Genomic DNA, 23,390 nt, shown 5'->3' with positions numbered 1-23,390 from the left:
CTAACTCTGAAGTGTTATGTGAGATCTCTGTAATAAGGAACATTTACAGGTAGGTCTGAAATGTACATTGAATTGGAAAAATCTTCATTGAAACCGCAGTGATAAATTTCTTTGAGATTTTTAACAACTAAGAATTTTCAGGTTTTTCCTCAATGGATGTTAGTTACCTGAGAGTTTGTTCTTCAGTGTTTTCTTCTGATTAGCTAACTGCCTAGAAAAGTTCACATTGAATGAAAGATTAATCATTAAATCTGAGCTAATTGTAATGACTAATTTCAGATTTTTTTTTCAGGGTATTTGGGTTAAATTTTAGATTTAAAATATACTAGGATCCATCTCATTGATTTCAAAAATATAAATGGACACTGGAGTATTTGAATTATTGAGGAACTGGTTGATTGGATAATTTAAAAAACTCATTGGGCATTAAAAATGTATTTTGACTTAGTTTAGAATATTTACACTTAAAAGGATCTCATCTTGTTTGAAGTAAGGCTGTTTCTTTTCCACACATTTTATTGCAATGAGTTTTGTGATCCATGACATGTTAATGAAGTTGGACAGGATGTGAAAATGTAAACTGGAAGCAAAGATTAAATAAACCGAAATCACATTCTTCTGCAGTCTTGCCCAAAGTTGGGAACTGCTTTTGATGGGGTAATTCATATCCAAGAATGAGTCATACAGCCAGACCAGTCGAACCTTCTATGCGATCGTCCCAGGAACTGAGTCACAAAGCAATATTTTACTTTTGACTATTTCTGCAGGGCAAGAAATTTCCATCCTACAAAGTAAAAGATAGAATATGTGGCCTTTTCCCACTTCAGAGAAGAATGTCTCTTTGTTCATTGTAGAAATTTTGAAAAATGGGAGAGGCAAAACTTGGATTCATCATATTTTCTTGCTGATCTGAAATAAATTATTCTGACAAAAAAGGAAGGTGCCCAGCACCTGCAACTGTGTGACCTTGGGCGTGTCACATAACTATGTTTCTTTACCATAAAATGAGGGCAATTATACTATTAAGTAAAACAACACAGAGCATGGCACACAGTGAGCTACCGGTAAATATTAGCTAAAATAATAATAGGTATTAAACTGCTGCAGGTCCCTGTTCTGATTCCAGTTTTCCATGATTTTCCTCCACAATGGAGCTGCAGAGGTCTCCGTTTCTTTGACGATTCCTCAGTATCATCTATGAATGTTCATCCTTGTGAATACTTGGGTGATTTTTTTTTTTCCTTTTAAATCTTTAGAAAAACTCTCCAGGCCGTTGGAAGGAAGCCACCATTCCTGGCCACCTGAATTCGTACACCATCAAAGGCCTGACGCCAGGCGTGGTCTATGAGGGCCAGCTCATCAGCGTCCAGCACTACGGCCACAGAGAGGTGACACGCTTTGACTTCACCACCACCAGCACCAGCCCGGCGGTGACCAGTACGTACCCCACCCCCTACCCCTACCCCCCACCCCCCTACCCGCCCCTCACCCCCGGTCCTCATGTCTGTACCTGTGTTCCTCAGAGAAGCGCTTCGCTTCTCAAGTCCTGTGCTTCCACAGCAGGCACCCACTTCTTTTTTTTTTTTTTTTAATTTTTATTTAGTTATGATAGTCACACAGAGAGAGAGAGAGAGAGAGGAGAGGCAGAGACACAGGCAGAGGGAGAAGCAGGCTCCATGTACCGGGAGCCCGACGTGGGATTCGATCCCGGGTCTCCAGGATCGCGCCCTGGGCCAAAGGCAGGCGCCAAACCGCTGCGCCACCCAGGGGTCCCAGCGGGCACCCACTTTTAAATGGTGTTCCGACAGCGGCGAATGTTCTCCGTGGCTGAAGGCTCCCTCTCCCCTTTCTGTGACTCTCTCTAGGTAACACCGTGACGGGAGAGACGACGCCCCTTTCTCCCGTCGTGGCCACTTCTGAGTCTGTGACTGAAATCACGGCCAGCAGCTTCGTGGTCTCGTGGGTCTCGGCTTCGGACACCGTGTCAGGGTTCCGTGTGGAATACGAGCTGAGTGAGGAGGGAGATGAACCACAGTATCTCGGTAAGCTCCGTGTGCCGTCATGACAGCCTTGGGACTGGTCCACACCTCAGACTGAACACGCTTCCGGTGTGAGGAAGGGAAAGGGCCGACCTCTCTAGAACTGAGCGCGCTATTTCCTGAGCCATATGCTCACATTTTTCCTGGTCCCCAGTATGAGCTGCATTACCCATTTGCCTCAGCACAAGTCTGTACAACCATAGTATTTTATTATATGACTTTTTATAAGGTTTTATATATTTATTTGGGGGTGGGGTAAGGGAGGAGCAGAGGGAGAGGAACAAGCAGACTTCACTGAGCGTGGAGCCCTACGTGGGGCTTGATCTCAGGACCCTGAGATTGTGACCTGAGCTGAAATCCATCAGATGCTCAACCGACTAAGCCACCTAGAAGCTCCTGGTGTTTTCTTTGGGGAAGGGGTTGCGGGTTTGAGGACGACGGCAGAAAATGTTAGCCTTTGCGGGTGCACGGTACCCTCATTCGTGCTTCTCTAATTCTCATGGTTAGGGCCCCTTAAAAAACTGCGTTGTAGCATAACATATTCATGGGCACAGAGCTTGACGAATTTTTATAAAATGAACACACCCATGTGACCAGCACCCAGATTAAGAAAAAGAACATCTGTCCTATCCCATCATCCCTTGCCCATGACCACTACCCTGACTTCTAACTACAGAGAGCTATTTTTACAACATGGGGGTGGATTATAAAAATTATGTATCTATAGAGAAGAAATTTAGAAAAATGGCAAACGAAAGAAAAATGAGGCCATAATGGATTGATAGTAATGGATTGATAATTATTGATTATCCATTAGTACATTTCCTTCTAGACTTGCCCCCTTCCCTTATGAACGTATAGTTTTAAAAGTACCCCTCTTATGGGCTCTGGAGTGATTTGAGGGATTGATTTGCTCTGACTGGTAACCCTTCCTTTTTATCTTAAAGATCTTCCAAGCACGGCCACTTCTGTGAACATCCCTGACCTGCTTCCTGGCCGAAAATACATTGTAAATGTCTATCAGATATCTGAAGAGGGAGAGCAGAGTCTGATCCTGTCTACTTCGCAGACAACAGGTACGTGTGTACGACGTGCTGTGAAAAGAGTCTTTTTTTCTGTAGAACAGGCCTCGAGCAATATTTCCTGTTTTTCTCATTTGCTCCTTTTTTTTTTTTTTTAGCACCTGATGCTCCTCCTGACCCTGCTGTGGACAGAGTTGATGACACCTCGATTGTTGTTCGCTGGAGCAGACCCCAGGCGCCCATAACAGGTGAGGCTAGCCTCCTTCTCTTGGCTACCATGTTAATCCTGATGGCACTGGTGGTGAGGGAGCCAGTTCTGAGCTGTGGACAGGGATCGTAATTCAGAATGTGATTTTTTTCAAGCTGGACTTTCTTACAGATCATTTCTAGTCATGTCCGTTTTATTGACCGCCTACACACACACACACACACCATGCACAACCTCTAAAGCCAGCCCACTGACTTTTTAAACCAGGCATTTCTGAGGTCGAAGAGGGGTAATTTTTCTGAAAACCTCACTCTAAGACTTCTTCTTAAAGAGGTGGCTCAGTTGCCTTCTTAGCTCATTAAGTTACTCAGTTGCCTCTGAAGTTTCTAAAAGACACAGACAGCGCTAGACAACCTGCACTCAAGGTGATTCATTAATTGCTTTCATTGCCCAGAGCTCAAAGACAAGAAATCGTTTTAACGTGAATATTTTCACCTCATGGTGTCTCTAATAGACATTTATTAAGGATATCAGGTCTTCAAGGATGATATTTATTATTAAAAAGGTTTGCATGGCTGCTCTTACTCTGTCTTTGTACCGAATAGTCCTTATAAGAAGTGGCAACATCTAAAGAGTCAGAAAGAATCACTAGTTCTTAACTAATCAAGCAAGACGCTAAGGGATTTTCTGGAAAGAGGGATTTATGACTCATCAAACCTCTGTTTCATGAAACAGCGTGGCTGACTTTTTCCCCTTGAATCTGCAGGATACAGAATAGTGTATTCGCCATCAGTAGAAGGGAGCAGCACAGAACTCAACCTTCCTGAAACTGCCAACTCCGTCACCCTCAGTGACTTGCAACCTGGCGTTCAGTATAACATCACTATCTATGCGGTGGAAGAAAACCAAGAAAGTACCCCTGTTTTCATCCAGCAAGAAACCACTGGCGTCCCACGTTCAGGTAACTTAAAGTCACTTCCTATGGTATCTATGTCTTAGAGCTTACAGGGGTAACACGTTTGACCTCACTTTTGTTGGAGGAATAAAACCGCCCTTGGACTGTCCTCGTTTCGAGGGCCTGCTGGGGAGAACCAGAAGTGTAAGATGAGAGAATAATTATTCCCATGGGAGGGTTGTTTTGTGTCTGTCAACAGTTCCCATATGCAAGTAATCTTACAGATTAGTTTATCCCTAAACTTAAGAAAATTGGCTGAGATGTCCATACTATAAAGTAACTTATCGAAGCTGGCTGCTGTCCCTCCTGATTAAAAATTGTCACCATAAAGTCTTCATAGTCTTCCCCAGAAACTTCCGTGTCAGTTCATCTGTGACTCTCAAGTTCTACAAAATGGTTCAGTAAAATGCAAACCACATTTTTTCAGTGGTCACAATTAGGGTTGTTTTTGTATTTTTTAAAAATTTTATTTTGTGTGTGTTTATTTTAAATTCCTTGATGGGACACTTTATACATTGGAAACTCATCTGCTTTCCTACATATTTTAGGTAAAATAAAATAAAATAAAAAGCTTCATATGTTATATGTAAGCAATATGACTGAACCATAGAAATATAAGCCAAAAATGCATATTCTCTGGTTAAGAGACAAAACTTAGCATTGCTTTGGGATGAGAGGCACCATGAATTTCCTTACATGCCTCTGGGAAATTGGCTTTTAAAAAATCACCTTCAGCAGGAACTGTGAATGACCAGTTGGCTCTTGTCCATTAGATAAAGTTCCCCCTCCCCGGGACCTGCAGTTTGTAGAAGTGACAGACGTGAAGATCACCATCATGTGGACCCCCCCTGAGAGCACAGTGACTGGTTACCGCGTAGACGTGATCCCCGTCAACCTGCCTGGAGAACATGGGCAGAGGCTGCCCATCAACAGGAACACCTTCGCGGAAGTCACCGGACTGTCCCCCGGGGTCACCTATCTCTTCAAAGTCTTCGCCGTGAACCAAGGGAGGGAGAGCAGGCCTCTGACAGCGGAACAAACGACCAGTACGTCCTGCTCCTGACCATCTCCACCCCCAATTCTCCACCCTCACTTCCAGTCTATGGTGAATGTGCAGCAATCCAGGAACTCCTAGGTGTACAGTTAGAAATAGGAAAATGCCCAGTGGCTAAGGGGGAAGGGGAGGCAGAAATCACATTACACTTTGAAACCAAACGGAGACCAGCTCCATGGATGCTAAACAGTGACCATTTCCCAAATACGTAGCCCTGTAATGGCACCAAGAGAGGAGGGTTGAAGAGAACCTAATTTTCTTTGCTAACAGAGATGTGGATTCTAAATTTGAGTCTATTTTTTTGTAACTAAAAGTATATAGATGAAACTGCAAATGTACACTCTTAACCCTTTCATAGCAGAATTATTTACGAATAGTAGTTGCTAAAACAGTAATTGCATGTGAAGAACCAGGCCTCTGCTCCGTTCCTTACAAGTATTGTCCTGACATTTAATACTCTTTTGACCTAATGAGAGAGGTCTTATCCGCATTGGATTCATGAAGAAGTTGAAGCTCACAAAAATCTGCAACTTGTGAAATCCCAGAGCTAGGAAGCAATTGAGCGGAATCCATATAGATTTCTGCCATTTTGACTCCAAGTCCTGTTCTTTCAGCTTCTGTACTCGATTACCTCTTCAGCATTTCCTTCATCGGATAAAGGTTTTAAATTACTGCAGAGAAAGTGCTAGTTATCACACTCAAGGAAACTCACAATTTGTGTGATTTTTCTGATAGTGTGCACTTACCAGTGTCCTACCATGATTCTGACAGATGTTATAATTATTATCTAATAATTTGTATTATCTAATACGAACCATGGGAAAATTTTTATTTCTCTAGCAAAGGACTATCCGTTCAATAAATGCAGACAATATTCTTTATATTCCTTCTAGCGGAACATAAGGGGCAAGGATGATTCCCCTTCATCTTGCCCTCCTTTTATTGGGCTTATCTCTCCTTTCTTAACCTGTTTGATTCAGAGCACATTGTGGCATTCATGAGTGGGTTTTTTTTTTTGTTATTGTTTTTGTTTTTATAGCACTATCTCTATAATGTTAGTATAATTTTAGAGGGTGATGGGAAAATCATGCTGGAACATTCCACTTTCTCAGGATCAAAGTCAAAGCAAAAAAAAAAAAAAGGCTGCAATTTCTCATGATTGACACAGTTTTGCAAAGTTTCAAGTAGCACTCCATTTCATAATGGCTCAACATTTCCAAGGTTTTGAGTTTTACTTAGCTTCAACCTTAAGAAAACTTTAGAAAATTCAGTCAAGCTTTTTGAGTTTCAGTATGATCATTACTGAGGGTCAAATATTTCTTGATGTGTTTCCTCTTTTTTTCTAGAATTGGATGCTCCCACTAACCTCCGGTTTGTCAACGAAACTGACTCAACTGTCTTAGTGATCTGGACTCCACCTCGGGCCCGGATAGCTGGGTACCGACTGACCGTGGGTCCAACCCGGGGAGGCCACCCCAAGCAGTACAACGTGGGACCCTCTGCCTCGCAGTACCCCTTGAGGAATCTGCAGCCTGCAACTGAGTACACTGTCTCCCTTGTGGCTGTCAAAGGCAACCAGCAGAGCCCCAAAGCCACTGGAGTCTTCACCACTCGTAAGCCAAAGTTTGCATGTCTTTTCTTAGTGATGTCTAGATTCTTACCTATATTTACACTCTCCCTGCTTCATCCAATTTTTAAAAAGTTAACTAAGAAAGGCACTTGATGGGATGAGTACTGAGTGTTATACTATATGTTGGAAAATTGAATATAAATTTTAAAAAAGTTAACTTAAAAGACCTTAATACAAGGTTAAAATAAAAAGGAAGATTTAAGTGCTGCTCAAAAATGTGGTGCACGGACCAGCCCCTTGATCCATTTATTATTGGACAGTAAGGAGCTTGTGGCAGCATATAAATCATGAAACACAATATTCAGTTCAGTTGGTCATTTTTTGAAGCAAGGTTTTCTTGATGAAGGTAGCAGTGTGTTAAATTTCAAATGTTGCCAAGCTTCTTATCTCCTCCAGGACCACTTTGAGTAACACGGTTTAAAGCACCCAGTTATTTGAAAGTCGAATGCTATTGTATTAAATGAATATACCAAATACCAGTTGAGGTGAGGAAAAAAAATCAGCACCTATGTCTACATCCTGCTACTATGGGTTTTGAGTGGTAGCAGTAAGTGTAGAATGAAAACATTGACCAACTGAATGGAAACCAATAGAACAAGAAGCTAAGGAAATGATTTCTTTATGAGACAGCAGCAGATTAAAGTATTTCTGCAGAACAGAATAGGTTTTTTCTTTTCTTTTCATCTTTCTTAAATTACTCTTGAAGTTCCACAGAGGGAAGAATGCTGACAGTTTTTGGTCACGACACTTTATGGGAAGTGGCCTTAAATCTCCTACACATCTACATCACAATAAAGGCCTATATTCATAAACTGATTTCTATTAAAAATATTCTCATTTACATTACAATGAATTATGAGACCCCTAATTTCTAGCTGAGCATCAGTTATTATTTTTAACTTGACATTTTGAATTGTAGAAGTGCCCAATACTTTTCAACATATATTACAACTATGAACTAGTTTGCATTTTTCCAAAAGCCTTTAAAAATATAGAGGTTAAGAAGCCTTCAAAAAGTGAATATAAATTTTGCTGTAAATAACCATGGGATTTACCTCCCAAAGAAAATTCTTTACAAACTTGTCCTGGTAAGAATTCATAATTTACCAGAAATGTATTTCTACTTAAATTTGGTGTATGATTTTTGGCTAAGGAAGTCTTTTTCTTAAGTAGTTGCTAACTATCAGCAAGGAAAATCTGCTTTTCATTTGTAAGTTAACCTTTGAATTTTGCTATGTTATGTTATGTTACTCTAAAATCTATTAATATTAAATCAGTATCTTTGTATTTCTTATAAATACCTATTTCTTAGAGATGCGCTTCATGGGTTGGATTTAAATCGGTAGATTTATCCTTCTACTGATCACATATAATTCTACGAATGAGCATTTTTACTTTTTCACTCATTAACATGAGATCTGTTTTATGTAGTTTCTGTTGTTGAATAAAAGCATTTTGGGGATCCCTGGGTGGCTCAGCGGTTTGGCGCCTGCCTTTGGCCCGGGGCACGATCCTGGAGCCCCGGGATCGAGTCCCGCGTCAGGCTCCCTGCATGGAGCCTACTTCTCCCTCCTCCTGTGTCTCTGCCTCTCTCTCTCTCTCTCTAGGTCTATCATAAATAAATAAATAAATCTTTTTTTTTTTAAAAAAAAAGCATTTTTAGAGATACTAACAATAATCTAATTTAATTTTTGAAAATTAAAAGCATTTTAATGATATAATAATTAAGTATTGTTAAGGAAATAATAATTAAGTATGGTGGCTCAATTTCGACTATTTCAATTACTTTCGGAAACTGATATATTGGACATGTTATCCTTATGCTCTGCACAGTGTATTTATATAAAATATGATTAAATATGAGTTAAGGCACTGATTGTCAAAACTAATTTTATTGGCTAAAGGTTAACCTAGTGCCTTGCACACAGCATACCTTCCAAAAATATTCACTGACTAGGCGATTGAGGAAAGAATGAGAATGAAGGCAGTTCAACCAAGCTTCAATTTAAATAAACCTACTTAAGTAGGCAGTTCCACAACTTCATTTAAACTTGAAGTACTCTCTGAGGCTGTAAACATCAGAAGAGCTTGCGTATTTTTGCAATTGCTGTTAAGTTTCTGTAGCTTTGTACTGTCTTACCATGCTTAATTCTGGTAATAACTTTTCTGGATTTTATAACTTGTGCTAAATTCTTAAAAGCAAAAGTGAGGGTGGAATGGTGGTGGGGGCTGCTGTTTCTGGGGAAAATACAGCTTACTCTTTTATAAATAGGGCAAATTTTATTTCTTTAACAGCCAGGCTGTTCTTCACCTACCAAGACCTTCCAGAACTCATAACTCATACTTACAGTCACATCCTTTGTTTGACATCAGTTTGTGGGTTTGTGGTTTGGAGATTTTCCTGTAATGGTCTTCCCAGGCAGAGAGCATCATCAGAAACTTGGGAAGATTCTAGCTGGCTGGCTCGAGCAATAGAAAACACCCAGTCTTAAAGTCCAAGAGAGTTGGAGAGAATGTAATTGGTGAAAAGGTTGTGGCTTTTACAGACGTTCCATGCAAGAAGCTGCTCGTTCTCCGAATTGTTTCTTGTGGCCATTGACATGGTCCCATAAGGCAAAGCCACGGCATTACGGCAAAGTCAGCAGCAGCCAAGTGGTGTGTGATTTCAGAAACTCTGGCAAGGCACCATGGGTCACCCATCCTGGTTCACCCTGAAGACACCATTGAAATAATAACGTAGTTAGGAAACAGCTCACTAAACCAGTAGAACTCTAGGTCAGTCGTTAGAGCAGTTATTACAGAGCAGCCCACACACATACTTGATTTTTCTCCACACAGTATTTTCAAATCAATCTTTTAAAAGCACACAGTAAAGTCTAGCCGGGAGACAAATAGGAGAATTGCAGTGGTGCCCAAATCCCCACATGGTCAAAGGGAAAACAAGTGACTGCAGCTGAGGCGTGAGCGGGGTCTCAAGACTTTTCATCTCCATGGGGTACCTCTGGAAGATAACTATCTCCCCGGCCATTCATAATTTAGCATGAGTGCATTTAATAGTTTCCACCCCCCAGCCCCAGTAGGCACAGAATTTGGTTGGGGCATAAAAAGGGAGGAATTATGAAGGCACCAAACATGTGACCTGGGCTGGTAACACAACTCGAAACCCTTGAATTTGACTCACTCTGTTCAAATGTCTTGGCTTCTGAGACCTCATTTTTCCCATAGCAGCCAGTTATTGGAATGCTTATTCCCCTTATTACAAGATAGAGCTGTTCAGCCGATTACATTTTAGAGACTCTAAATCTGTAATAAGGTTTGTAGAACTGCTGCAAATGTCTGTCTTCACTTTGTGTACACATACTCATTTTTCTTCTTTTCTTGTTTTTTTTTTAAAGTGATACTTTCACTGAAATAACAGCGAGGTCAGGATGCTAGGAGATGCAAAATTAACTTGTTATAATTCTTAATTTCAGTGGCAGAGTACTAAATTTTTGCAGTGTGGTCTAGGATAATCACATGTTTAAGGAATCTTTTGAAATTAGAAGTATGTCCACATGGCAGGTTTTGTTTAACTTTTGTATGGTATTTCTCATTGCAGCCAAAAATAATTGACTATTGTTATGGAATAATACAGCATAGAGTTCTTTTCAGATCACATCTATAATTTAACAATTGTTTATAAATTAATGATTGAAAAAGCAGAATGATAGTCCATTTGTGGTGACCAGTTTTACATTTCAAATGGGATTTTATACTGACTGCATAGGGAAATTTATCATCATTAAATTTAAATCCCAAACTTGATGAAAAGACACAAATCAAAGAATCCAAGGACTTGAAAGTGTCCTCTGAGGTCCTACTGAGACCTTGTTACTCAAGTTATTCATGGACTGGCATCACTGGCATCAGCATCACAGAAATGCAAACTTCTAGCCCCACGTCGGTCCTACAGAATCAGGACCTGCGTGTTAGCCAGGTGTCAGATACTTTGTGTGGCGCATCAAAGACTGGGAAGCACGGACCTACTCCAGATTCCTACCCAGTGAGGGCTATTACATTCAGGAGCCCCTAGCTGGGTAAACAGAGGCTCTCCATGAAAATACTTGCTCTGAACGTTCGGTAGCATCATCTGTGATTCCAAGGTTTGACCATGTGTATCGATTCTGGTTCACAGTGCAACCTCTCAGCTCCATTCCACCTTACAACACGGAGGTCACCGAGACCACCATTGTGATCACATGGACCCCTGCTCCAAGGATTGGTTTTAAGGTAAGTTGCGGATGTTCCTCATCTCCTGTGATACAGCCCCAAAGTACCCTCGTGTTTCTGGATGTGGTGGAAATAGGACGTTTGGGAGTCAGCAGACCTGGATTTTGTTAGCTGCCTCCGTCTGCACCTCTCGGCCCGCACCGTCCAGGTATATAACGTGCCCGTTGCTTCAGTGGCTGGAGGGCTGGACTGAGGCTGTGGAAGTGCTTTGCAAAGGATAGAACATTATTATGGAACGGTTGCTGTGAAGTGATTTTCTCCAGCCTTTCCCCCAGGGGACTGCATTTTAAAATATATAGGGAAATGCCATTTGTGGTGTTGTTCTAAATGGATGTCAACAAGTTCACGAAAACCAATTTAGGGAGACCAATTAAACTCAGAGTCACTTAAAAATCACATTTTAGTCCAATCGGTTTCATCTCCACTTGTTTAAAGCCCCTTGGGTGAATCTCTTAATAGAAGTTAAGATTAAGGTCTTCCCTGTAGATATCTGGATTCATGTTCTTTAAAGTCATGATATTAGGGAAGTGATGAATACAAATGAATATGCTTAAAAGAATTCCTTTCTTTGGCATTTAGAGTATGGGGAGAGAAATATTTATTATAATTGGAAATCAAGACCAAATCCCCATGATTGCATGTTTAAAAAAATACACCAAAGGTCACTTCTTTTTTGAAATATGCAAATAGCCATATTGATGATTATGCTACTTAAATATAGAGAGAGCCTTTTTGAAGATTGCCGTTTTAAATTTCCCTTAATCGTGTCATTCTGACTTTCAGAGAAGCCTAATAACCTACAAAGGACATCTCTAGAGTTGAATACTGTTTGATGAGACAATATTACCTAGGTTTTGAAATAAAATACCAAAAAATTGAAAATTATGGGCACATTCATTTTAATTCTTCTTTTGTAATATATTGTCCTACAGTGTAAGCTGTGAACATACTTCTTCAAAAGGCATGTTTCTGAAGTACAAAATGTTAAAGGGGCTGCTACCTTTAAATTGAATGTTCATAACTCATTAAAGAGAGTGCTGGAGGATTTCTTCCAGCAGCAAAGAAAATAGAAATGAACTGCCCTGTGGCCCAACGCCCCTATGTACTTCTGGTTTATATTGGGAGATTATTTATCAAGCAAAACAGCATGTAATGACATTTTTCTGGAACCTTCCATGACAAGCCAATGAAATGCGGTTTTGGAAGACACCTCTTCCACCTTGCCCCCCAGTCCGAGGAATTTCCAGCTAAAATCTCTAAAAGAGCTAAAGGCAGGCTCCAACTCATCCCCTACTAAAGTCGCAGTGTGCACAGGAGTTCACATTATACAAAGCATAACCACAACCTCTCAGCAGTAATCCAGCTATGGAAATACTCGTCCTTGGTGTTTATTTTGCTTTCCTTCTTCTAGCTGGGTGTACGACCAAGCCAGGGAGGGGAAGCACCACGAGAAGTGACTTCAGACTCGGGAAGCATTGTTGTGTCTGGCCTGACTCCCGGTGTGGAATACGTTTACACCATCTCAGTCCTGAGGGACGGACAAGAGAGAGATACTCCAATTGTAAAGAAAGTGGTGACACGTAAGAGGAGTTGTCTCTTTTAGTTTCTAAAACTGTTCTGATTTTTAACATAGCTAGATATTAATAACACTTTTTGCTTCTGATAATGGCATGAGGGAAAGATCCCATCCCTACTTAACTTATTGGCTATTTCTAAATTTGAAGTGGCAAGTTCAACTCATGTTGTATACTCGTTGCCACCAGAAGTGTTCTTTCCACGTCAGGAATATTTATGAACTGGCAAGACGAAAGAATTTCGATAGTATTGCAAAATCATTAACTGTAAAAGGAAATGCTCTTGGAGAATTGCTGTTCACTCTGGTTTCATAGTATAGCTTCTCTATTTTTACTGATTCTTGAAGAAAGGGAGGGAGGGGGGAAGGAAGAAGAGAAAGAAAGAAAAGGGAAGGAGGGGGGAAGATGGGAGGAAGAAAGGAAGAAAGAGAGAGAGAAAGGAAGGAAGGAAGGAAGGAAAAGAAGAAAGAAAAAAAAAAAACCTTTCCATAGGTCAAGTGCTTGGTGTTAGCTTTAACTTTTAATTTTTTTTTTTCTGCATAGCACTGTCTCCACCAACAAACTTGCACCTGGAGGCAAACCCTGACACTGGAGTGCTCACTGTCTCCTGGGAGAGGAGCACTACTCCAGGTAAGCCTGGGATGTATCAGAGGGCAAGCCCTGGGTAATCACTCCCCTGTCCCAAGATTTTCTTTAAACTGAGGATATTACTATTTGCCTCAAAGGGCTGTTGTAGGACACCTGGGTGGCTCAGTGGTTGAGCGTTTGCCTTTGGCTCAGGTCGTGATCCCGGAGTCCTGGGATCCAGTCCCACATCAGGCTCCCTGCAGAGAGCCTGCTTCTCCCTCTGCCTATGTCTCTGCCTCTCTTTCTCTGTGTCTCTCATGAATAAACAAATAAATCTTTAAAAAAAGGGGGGAGGCTGTCATAGCACTGAACAACAGGAGAACCCTCAATAAATGCTGAGTCTTCCTTCTTTCCCCCTTGTGGGTCCATCATTGGAGTCCAGCTTAATATGCCCTGAGTCACAAATGCTTGGTGCAGTAACTTCCTCCTTTCTGTTTTCTCTAGACATTACTGGTTATAGAATTACCACCACCCCTACAAATGGCCAACAGGGATATTCTTTGGAAGAAGTGGTCCATGCAGATCAGAGCTCTTGCACTTTTGAAAACCTGAGTCCTGGCCTGGAGTACAATGTCAGTGTTTACACTGTTAAAGATGACAAGGAAAGTGTCCCTATCTCTGATACCATCATCCCAGGTAATGGAAAAATAAACTGTTATCCTACGAGTGGCAGTTTCGATGAGAGTGGGGATTAATGTCTTAATTCCCAGGTGGTTGAGTGTGTCAAGTACATTTGGGATTTAGTTCTGACCTCCCAACCACACTCTCCAAAACCATGAAGTCAAAGCAACTGTTTGGACAAATGCTTGCTGTTAACACTGCTTTACTGTCTGTGCCTCACCAGGATGCTGTTTGTTGCGATGGGTATGTAATGGAGTGGCAACCATGGCATTAACTCTGTACTGTCCGCTCACGTGGAAATATTACTAAAATGATGTCATGTGTCGTCCTCGGTACTGACAGGCTAAAAGTAACATGGTAAATGCATCCCATCGGTACATTTGTCCCTGATTTTACAGTCTATATCAATTTTCAACAGCTGTCTGTAAAATCGTACCTGTCTCCATATGTGAGCATTGAAAAATAGCAGTTGGTTGACACGTCCAGTTCTTCGTCTTGCAGTTTCAAATCCTTTCTCTTTATAAAATTGAAAAAGACCAAGAAAGGCTACGCCTTCAGCTGTTCTTTCTTGTGGACTGAAAGGCAACCCTGAAAAGACCTATAGGGATAGGTTTGTTATTTGTCCAAAATTGGATTGAGACAGAGTGAAAGCATTGGACAGATTGTGTTCTCCTCTGCACTGTTTGCTAGAATGCTTTTACTAATGCTGATGAAATAACTTTGATTATGAGTACAGCAAAATATTGGCAGTGGTCTTGGACTCAGGTCTATCTGTCTTGCTCCTGAATGTGCTTTTGAACGGCACATTTCACACGATGCATTCATAATGCGTTAGCGGTATGGCCATAACGTTGTCATGAGTTTTTTCTATGGGAAAACAAAGACAAGTCACTCACCGGCCGATTTTTTTTTTTTTTTTTTTTTAGCCTTCTTCATGCAAGCTCTGTTTTCTTACTAAAAAAGTTTTGGCTTTTTTTAAAAAAAAAATCGCAGATGCTTATTACAGATATCATGTCTAGGTTCTAAGAATGGTTTTGACATCGTAAACAGGCCTGTAATTTTTAAGAACCTGAGAGGTTCACACTCTACTGTTTAGAGACACTTCTCAAATGTAAGAAAATCCCTTAAGAATACTGTAACCTGTTTTATCCTCCCAGGGAAGCAAACTATATTCATGATGCTTAGAACGTCTTTTCAGAAAATTTGGCAAAGATCGCATATTACCATCATTGCTTTAACATTCTGTCAAGTTTGCCACTAGTAACCTGATGTACACTGCTTTATTTTTTCCTTTTTTTGCCTCTATCTTCCTTTTGCCCCCCCCCTTTACTTTGTAACTCAATAGAGGTGCCCCAACTCACTGACCTAAGCTTTGTTGATATAACCGATTCAAGCATCGGCCTGAGGTGGACCCCGCTAAACTCTTCCACCATTATTGGGTACCGCATCACAGTAGTTGCGGCAGGAGAAGGTATCCCTATTTTTGAAGATTTTGTGGACTCCTCGGTAGGATACTACACAGTTACAGGGCTGGAACCGGGCATTGACTATGACATCAGCGTTATCACTCTCATTAATGGCGGAGAGAGTGCCCCTACTACACTGACACAGCAAACGGGTGAATTTTGAAAACTTCTGTGTTTGAGACATGGATGGGGTGTTGCATGCTGCCACCAGTCACTCTGGCTAAATATGGATGTTTCACTGGAAAAGCCAGCAATTTGCCAGCGATCAAGAGAGGAGGGTGGGTTGGGGTTGGGGGTAAGGAATTGGATGTATCTGCTCAACTGAGTGGTCAGAGGCATGTGCAAGATACACTTTCATCTAAACCACAAGTGTGCAGAAAGCTAGAGAGATCGAATCTGTTCCATCCAAAATAGCAAAGGTTAAATGAATTTGCAGACCTGGAGCTTTTTCTAAACATATCTTACACGAATACCAAATTGGGTCATGAGCACCACCAGTTCATAAGAAATGTAGTTCCAAATTGTACCATTATGCTCTTACTTCTCCTCTTTGGTAAACCCTCCCGTGTTCCTGCTTCATAGTTGACTAAAAACCCAATCAAATTTAGGGTGGATTGGAAGGGGGTTGGTTTGACATAGGAGAAACAGAAACTTTGGAGCACAGTGGACTGCCTTGCCACGGCCAGGTAAAGAAACTCCTGTTTAACCAGTCTGGGGCCGAGCATGCAACATCACCAAGGTTCTCTGCCCTGCATGGTAAGAAACATGCTGAGAACCAATTTGCATGAAACTTTTCACTTGTAGGTAGAATTCACGGAGTGGGATTGTAGCGATGCCAGTAGCTGTAGTCACCTCGTGTCGGGGGAAATTTAGGACCCTCTTGTCTTTTTGTCTGTGTGCATGTTTCTTTGGAAAGTACTGCTGTGTTTCTGCTGTGTGGCAACTTAAGCCTCTTCAGCCTGGGATAAAATAACTGTTGGTGGTATTAATAATGTACTGAAAATCCACATATTTGAACGTAGATTAAAATTATTCTTTGATATGTACTGATGGCAGAAAGGTTAAAGGGGCCTAACAGTACTGTGAGTAGTGTTTTATTTTTAACAGTAGTTCACTGTGATTTAGATTAGACTTAGATTAGACTATTTGCATGATAATGACTCATTTCCTTTATGCATGAAATATTGTGTTTACCTTTCCAGCTATTTTTATTAGCTTTAATTTTAAAATTACTTTAACCCGGTCTTCCTTCTCATTTGAAACCAGCTGTCCCGCCTCCTACTGACCTGCGATTCACCAATATTGGTCCAGACACTATGCGTGTCACCTGGGCCCCACCTCCATCCATTGAATTGACCAACTTCCTGGTGCGCTACTCGCCTGTGAAAAACGAGGAAGATGTTGCAGAGTTGTCAATCTCTCCTTCAGACAACGTAGTGGTCTTAACAAGTAAGCAGTCAACTGTATCTGTTCAATAAATACTAAGTGAGAGCCTGAGGAAAGAATTCCGAGTTCTCAGGTAGGAGCAGCTAAAATCAAGACAGCTACAAGATGGCGAGCTAAACTCCCAATCTGCTGTGAGGCTCTATAACGTTTTGAAAGATGTCGTGTTTATTGCTATTTTCATGTACGTATTTTTGAGATCTATAACTTTTTAAAGATCATAGTAGAAAAACACCAGCAGTGAATTTCGAAGCCTTCAGACAAATTTTGCTTCCAGATGAGCACATAAAAATAAACGAATGTCAAGAGAGAAATGTCTGACTAAATCTAAATGTTTGGAGAGAGAAACAATGAGGATTGAAAATAGTGTCACCATATCTGTTTAATTCCCATTTTTTAAAAAAGCATCAAGCAGGTAATCTCTAGCGTTTGAAAGCCTGGAAACAGTGGCTTGTTACTCAGGATAGATCAGGACGCTTTTTTGAAGAAGGAGCCAGAAGCGTAACTGGTACTTCAGAAAGAATCTGTTGGCAGGATTTCTCTGAAGGCTGAGGACCTAGAAAAACAGCAACCATTTATGGAAGCTGTGTCTTTCTAGATCCTACCTTTTTGAAATAGACATAGTTGATTAAAGAAAACAGGAGGCTGAGACACGGTGCTGTGTTGCCTGTCAATGTCCCTTCTCGTTCTTCTCACTGAAACAGTAAAATAAACACATGAGAGCAGCATAGGTTTCTCCATGAGGAAAGAAGGAGCTCACAGTTAGGTCCATTAGCAAAGGATGGTCTGGAAACATCCTCTATGTCGCAGACATTTTAGACCAGAAAAGGTAGCTCAACATGACCATAGTCTTATAGTCTTGGCTTCTCATTTCATGACTTAGGGTGAGGACATCCTTATATCCGCATATCATCGGGGCTGTTGTTTCTGTTCTGGAGCACTCTGGAGTCAGTAGTCAAAGCATCACTCAGTACACAGCCCCTGCTCCAGGACCACTGTCCACCTCAGCTGACTGGTCACATGTTCGTCATGTGTTCTAAGATTTTATTCTAGATCCTGCTCTAGATTGCAAAGTAGACATTTCCCACCACCCCGAGAAGCCATTATTACCCAGTTTTATAGATGAAGCAACTAAGGTCTCTAGTGATTCCAGTAAATCACCCCTAGGCAAGCAGGAGAATAAGGAAAGTGGAGTCCAAGCATCCAAACCTTGCGGGGCGACCTCTACAGAAATGGTATGGAGGGGAGCGGGGTCTATGGAGGAAGAATTCAAAGGTTAAAAACCTTACTCTGTACTTTTTGGGGAACTTGAAAACAAGAGAAAAGGATACTCGGGAAAGCATAGGTAATGTTTTAAAGGATCCTCTTCTTCAGTGTGGCAGAAGCAAACGTGGACTATGACTCTTTTTCAGTCAAGGTTAATTATTGAGACCACTCATCTTGGCCTGGGTCAAATCCTTTATGATCTCAGGCAAGTATGTCAAAGAAGGTAACTTCTCTGTGCCTCTGTCCCCTGGTATGTAAAACGAGACTTTTGGAGGTGAGGACACATACATTGTCGTGAATGTGGCAATAGTTTCACAATTCACACATATGCCAAAACCTGTCAAATCTGTACACTTTAAATATTTGCAGTTTCTTGTATGGCCACAAATCTGCTTGAAATAGTAGCAAACTGCTTCCTATGGTTGTTGGTGACGGGTCAATGATAATCCACAGAGCCCGGGTCACTATCATCACGTGCCCTCAACAGATGTACTATTAAGTGGATGACAGAGATAATACTGTGTGGCAGCAACCATCTTATTGCAGACCAGCTGAATCGTCCTCTCAGGGGGGCATCTGAGGGCAGGGCTCAGAGATGTCAGAGGGCAAGGTGACCTTTCCATATCACCTCATTGCAGCCCACCTCCAGGGAGCAACATTCACATCAGTATAAGTAGGTTACAGAACCAAACGTTGGTGTATTTTATTTTATCAGTTGAAATAGTCCTAAAGGTGCTTTGGTTTTTCATGCTTTTGAGCACGATTTAAAAATAAGTCCCCTTTGCCTCTTCAGATCTCCTGCCTGGCACGGAATATTTGGTCAGTGTCTCCAGTGTGTACGAACAGCATGAGAGCACACCCCTTAGAGGAAGGCAGAAAACAGGTGGGTCATGTTGGCAGGATGCTGATCAAACAGCTTCACCTGCCAATTTTCAAGAGCAAAACGGAATGCTGCTTCTGAAAATACATCTCCATTTTTGGGGTGGCAGTGTGCTTATAGCCTTATCATTACTTTCTGATCACTGGTCTTAAAAATGAAATGACCCTTCTGCAAGTATTACCCTGACTTTTAGTCACTAAGATTATACTCTCTGTTTCCAAAGAGGACCCCAAATAGTCCAGAAACTTTGTTGTCTATCCTTGTAAAACATCTCCCAAGAACAATATAATCTTTATCATTTAGAGATGGTGAACACTCCTTCTTATTAGGTGGCTCTGGTCAAGCCTGACCCAACACTCTCATTGTCATGGAAGTCTTGTCCCTCTTTTGTTAAGCCAACAAGTTTATCTTTTTTTTTTCTGCTTGATGAAATATCCATTTGCTATATAAGGAAGTCCAATCAAATCCCGTAATATTACATTTCTTCTTTAACATGAGGGATTCTATTAATTTTTCCCTTTTTTAAAAAAAATGCTATGTGGTATATCCATTAATTTATTTGTCATTGTCCACTTGGTTCCAAAAAGGAGTTGTGATATTTCAATTTATTGATACTACAATAAAAATTTTCTGGATGGCCCAGAGAAATTAAGTGATTTGAATTTGAGATAAACTCTCAGTTCTTATTAATTTTTCTGCAGTACGCTAAGTTTTCGACTCATGAGGGCTTACCTGCATTGTGATTTGTCTAGGATGATGTCTTATTTTAGTTTTTGAGAGTTTTATGTTTGGCATTATTACTACCCTGTTGACCTGTCAATTCCCTCTTGAATGCAAAGGCTTCTTTGAGAACCAAACACTTAACTTGAGAGTGAGCATATCTTGCCTTATTTTGAGAGAACATTTACAGGATAGAAACAGAATACTTGAACACTGAAGCATTTGAAAGTAATTCCCAGAATATCTTAAGACACCTGTCTTCAAAAGGGATGCAGAAACCTTGGGTAACAACACATATAAATCACTTGTATTACTTAGCAAAAGAAAAGAGAAAGCTTGAGTTGGCCATTTTAACTGGGTCAGTTTATGATTTTGAAATTTATGTGTGGTTTAGAATCAGTGCATCATGACCTGAGGTTTACGGCAATTTGTCATGCTAATGAGAAAGGACAGAAACTCTTCCTGTGTGTTACCTTCCCTACATTCTTCCTCAGCTCCTAACCTGGTGATGTCTTTTTCTTCCCTCGGGTGGGAAAAACAGGTCTTGATTCCCCCTCTGGCATTGACTTTTCTGATATCACTGCCAACTCTTTCACTGTCCATTGGATTGCTCCTCGAGCCACAATCACTGGCTATCGGATTCGCCATCATCCAGAGCATACCAGTGGAAGACCTCGGGAGGATCGAGTGCCTCCCTCTCGGAATTCCATCACCCTCACCAACCTCAATCCGGGCACAGAATATGTGGTCAGCATCATTGCTCTTAATGGCAGAGAAGAGAGTCCTCCCTTGATTGGCCAACAGTCAACAGGTAACTTGTTTTCTGGTCTGCCAAGAAACTCAGAGGACTTTCTGTGCAGGTGGGCTCTTCTGTGAAATGGCTTTGTGTTGTCTGAGTCATCATCTCTTAAAAAAATAAGATTGTAGTTAGGGGGCATGGAGAGAGAAGTGAGAGAATATGTGGAGAAAATCTTCTCATATCTAATATCTAAGAAAATCTTCTTAGACTATATTGCAGATAATTTATCACCAAAAATGTCTCACCAGATTTAGGTATTTATACATTTCTAATACCCAAAGTTTTATTATTCAAGATATTAAATAAGACAATCCCTATTTCAAAGTTCCCTTACAAACAAGCATTATTTTAATGAAATGGTGTCAGTATTTTTGGGAGACAGATGCTGAAGTCTTTAGGGGAGAAGGAGCATCATGATACCTATACCTCGGTCTCAAATTGATTAACAGAAAAACACAGGAAGAGAAACAAGCAAATGTGGCAAATGTTACCAATTAGCCAGTGCCCAAAAGGGGATATATTCTTTTTGTAACTACTGTGTTGTTTTAATTTTTTTTTAAGTGTTCTCCATGCTCAGCATGGAGCTCAGACTCACAACCCTGAGATCAAAACCTGAGCTGAGATCAAGGGTTGGATGCTTAACTGACTGAGCCACCCAGGTGCCCCTGTTTTAAAAAATTTCAAAATAAAAAGTAGAAGGAAAAAAGTGCTTCAATAAATTTGCAATAACCATTTTATCACAATTTGAATTGCCTCCTTAACGCTTTACCTTTAAACTCTTCATGATTTTTCATTCTGCTAATTTTGTATAATATTTACATTTTTATACGCAGGAATTATAAAGGCAGTTATTTGGAAAAAAGAGCAAAGAGTGAATCTGGGTGTCGTTTGAAAGTTACAGATGTGGAAACTTTTGCTTTTTTTTTTTTTCTAGTTTCTGATGTTCCAAGGGACCTAGAGGTCATCGCTGCAACCCCCACCAGCCTATTGATTAGCTGGGATGCTCCTGCTGTCACAGTGAGATATTACAGGATCACCTATGGAGAAACAGGTGTGTTAGTAAAATGCTCTGTCACTCTGATCAAGTCAGATTCTGCTGTGGGTAACCTGATAGCTCAAGGGCGGATACATATTTAAAGAGACTTTGGCAAGTCCATTCAGTGGAGCCTTGTCTCTTTCAAGAATATGTGAAAAAAATGTGTATGCTGTAATTGGTGGCAAAATCAAGGTATAAAGTTGTTAGTATAATACTTAAGGAGGAACAATGGAGCTGAGAAAGAGTTACAAATTCACAAACATAGTATCAGTGGTGCAATGATAAGCGATTTGTATTTTTTTTTACTTTCCTGTATTTTCGAAATTTTATCTAAACTGAATATATTTCATTACTATTTTGAAAAAGGAATACAATATATGCCATCTTGGGTCGAGGCCTTACCTTCTTTCTCCCTCTAATGTTAATGTCACGACTCCGTGACATTTGAAATCTGGAATGTTAAAATAGCATTAAACTGCAATTTTCTCCCAATTTTTACACACTTACTAAGGTTCACTACTTGCATAAATCAGTACGTTTCCATGAAGTTCCTGTTAATAGTACTGTTTTAAAGGGAATAATCAAAGGTGTGGCTAAATGCTGTCTCAATATGGAAACGTCATCACTCCGCAATCCCCCACTATTCCTCAGCCCCTCACACTTGGAAATGACCCCTTTTCACACAGGAGGAAATAGCCCTGTCCAGGAGTTCACTGTGCCTGGGAGCAAGTCCACAGCTACCATCAGCGGCCTCAAACCTGGAGCAGACTACACTATCACCGTGTATGCTGTCACTGGCCGTGGAGACAGCCCGGCAAGCAGCAAGCCAGTTTCCATTGATTACCGAACAGGTACCGACTCCTCCGCTGGGTAGACAGACGAGTATTTACTCAGATAGTCTTGCAGTGTTCTCCCAATTTATTTTCCTCATGGTGGATGGAGTCGCTTTCCTTTGTTAAAAAAAGATGAAGCAGCACAGGCAGCTTGTAGAGTTTTGAGCCAGATATACAAAGAAGCACCACAAAGGGCTGAGATGTCATCTGTTTTGTAACTGGATATAGTCTGTGCCTACAATAGAGATAGGCATAGAGGCCTAAAGGGTGTTCAATAATATTTGCTAGTGAATGAATGAATGAGTTGATAAGGTAAGAAGACAAATGCCTACTTGGAATATAGTTTCCTTGTGAAAGAAACAGGCACCTGGAAATAGGTAATGGTATCTAAATGCACGCCCCACCTCTCCAAGGCAATCTCCCTGCTTCTGCAAAAAACAAAACAAAAACACCGGGGAGTCATTAATGGTAATTAATGGTAATAAGAGAGCTCCCTGTGCCTACCAGGACTAGAAACAAGCTTTGTCCACTCTTGCCTCCTGGCCTGGGGCTTCACTGGTTTCTCCTTGTTTTTCTTTGTAGAAATTGACAAGCCATCCCAGATGCAAGTGACTGATGTTCAGGACAACAGTATTAGTGTCAGGTGGTTGCCTTCCAGTTCTCCCGTCACTGGTTATAGAGTGACCACTACTCCCAAAAATGGCCCCGGACTATCAAAAACTAAGACTGCAGGTCCAGGTAAGAATAGCCAGTGTCTCACATACATCAAGATAAACAGAAGGGGGGCACGCAGGATGCTTTTTAAAATGAATGGCCACCTAGGTCTGAGCGCTATCCATTTTCATATCATATGTCCAAGTTTTCACGATTGTAAATTCAGGGCTCGAGATTGTTACAGACTCCCACCACAGTAGAATTTTTAGGGTAAGTCCTTTTCTGATTTTACAC

General features: G+C 40.9%; 1 protein-coding gene across 12 annotated transcripts in view; it reads left to right on the top strand.

Moving 5' to 3' along the window:
- FN1 (fibronectin 1) overlaps positions 1 to 23,390 on the top strand; it is a 65,990-nt gene that overhangs the window by 22,678 nt on the left and 19,922 nt on the right. For 6 of the 12 annotated variants that reach the window (XM_055345026.1, XM_055345025.1, XM_055345032.1 and 3 more), the window contains exons 14-31: positions 1,257 to 1,437; positions 1,866 to 2,042; positions 2,987 to 3,115; positions 3,220 to 3,309; positions 4,036 to 4,230; positions 4,998 to 5,270; positions 6,625 to 6,891; positions 11,083 to 11,177; positions 12,589 to 12,757; positions 13,295 to 13,381; positions 13,823 to 14,014; positions 15,345 to 15,617; positions 16,732 to 16,914; positions 18,968 to 19,057; positions 20,316 to 20,585; positions 21,508 to 21,624; positions 22,296 to 22,460; positions 23,025 to 23,180. In XM_055345026.1, coding sequence (XP_055201001.1) covers positions 1,257 to 1,437; positions 1,866 to 2,042; positions 2,987 to 3,115; positions 3,220 to 3,309; positions 4,036 to 4,230; positions 4,998 to 5,270; positions 6,625 to 6,891; positions 11,083 to 11,177; positions 12,589 to 12,757; positions 13,295 to 13,381; positions 13,823 to 14,014; positions 15,345 to 15,617; positions 16,732 to 16,914; positions 18,968 to 19,057; positions 20,316 to 20,585; positions 21,508 to 21,624; positions 22,296 to 22,460; positions 23,025 to 23,180 — 3,109 coding nt within the window. The remainder of the gene's footprint in view (positions 1 to 1,256; positions 1,438 to 1,865; positions 2,043 to 2,986; positions 3,116 to 3,219; positions 3,310 to 4,035; positions 4,231 to 4,997; positions 5,271 to 6,624; positions 6,892 to 11,082; positions 11,178 to 12,588; positions 12,758 to 13,294; positions 13,382 to 13,822; positions 14,015 to 15,344; positions 15,618 to 16,731; positions 16,915 to 18,967; positions 19,058 to 20,315; positions 20,586 to 21,507; positions 21,625 to 22,295; positions 22,461 to 23,024; positions 23,181 to 23,390) is intronic. The other 6 variants (XM_055345030.1, XM_055345028.1, XM_055345036.1 and 3 more) reach the window with 1 other exon arrangement.

This window comes from Nyctereutes procyonoides, unplaced genomic scaffold (genome assembly GCF_905146905.1).
Source record: "Nyctereutes procyonoides isolate TBG_1078 unplaced genomic scaffold, NYPRO_anot_genome, whole genome shotgun sequence".
Classification (NCBI taxonomy): domain Eukaryota; kingdom Metazoa; phylum Chordata; class Mammalia; order Carnivora; family Canidae; genus Nyctereutes; species Nyctereutes procyonoides.
This window is presented reverse-complemented; position numbering and strand designations above follow the sequence as displayed.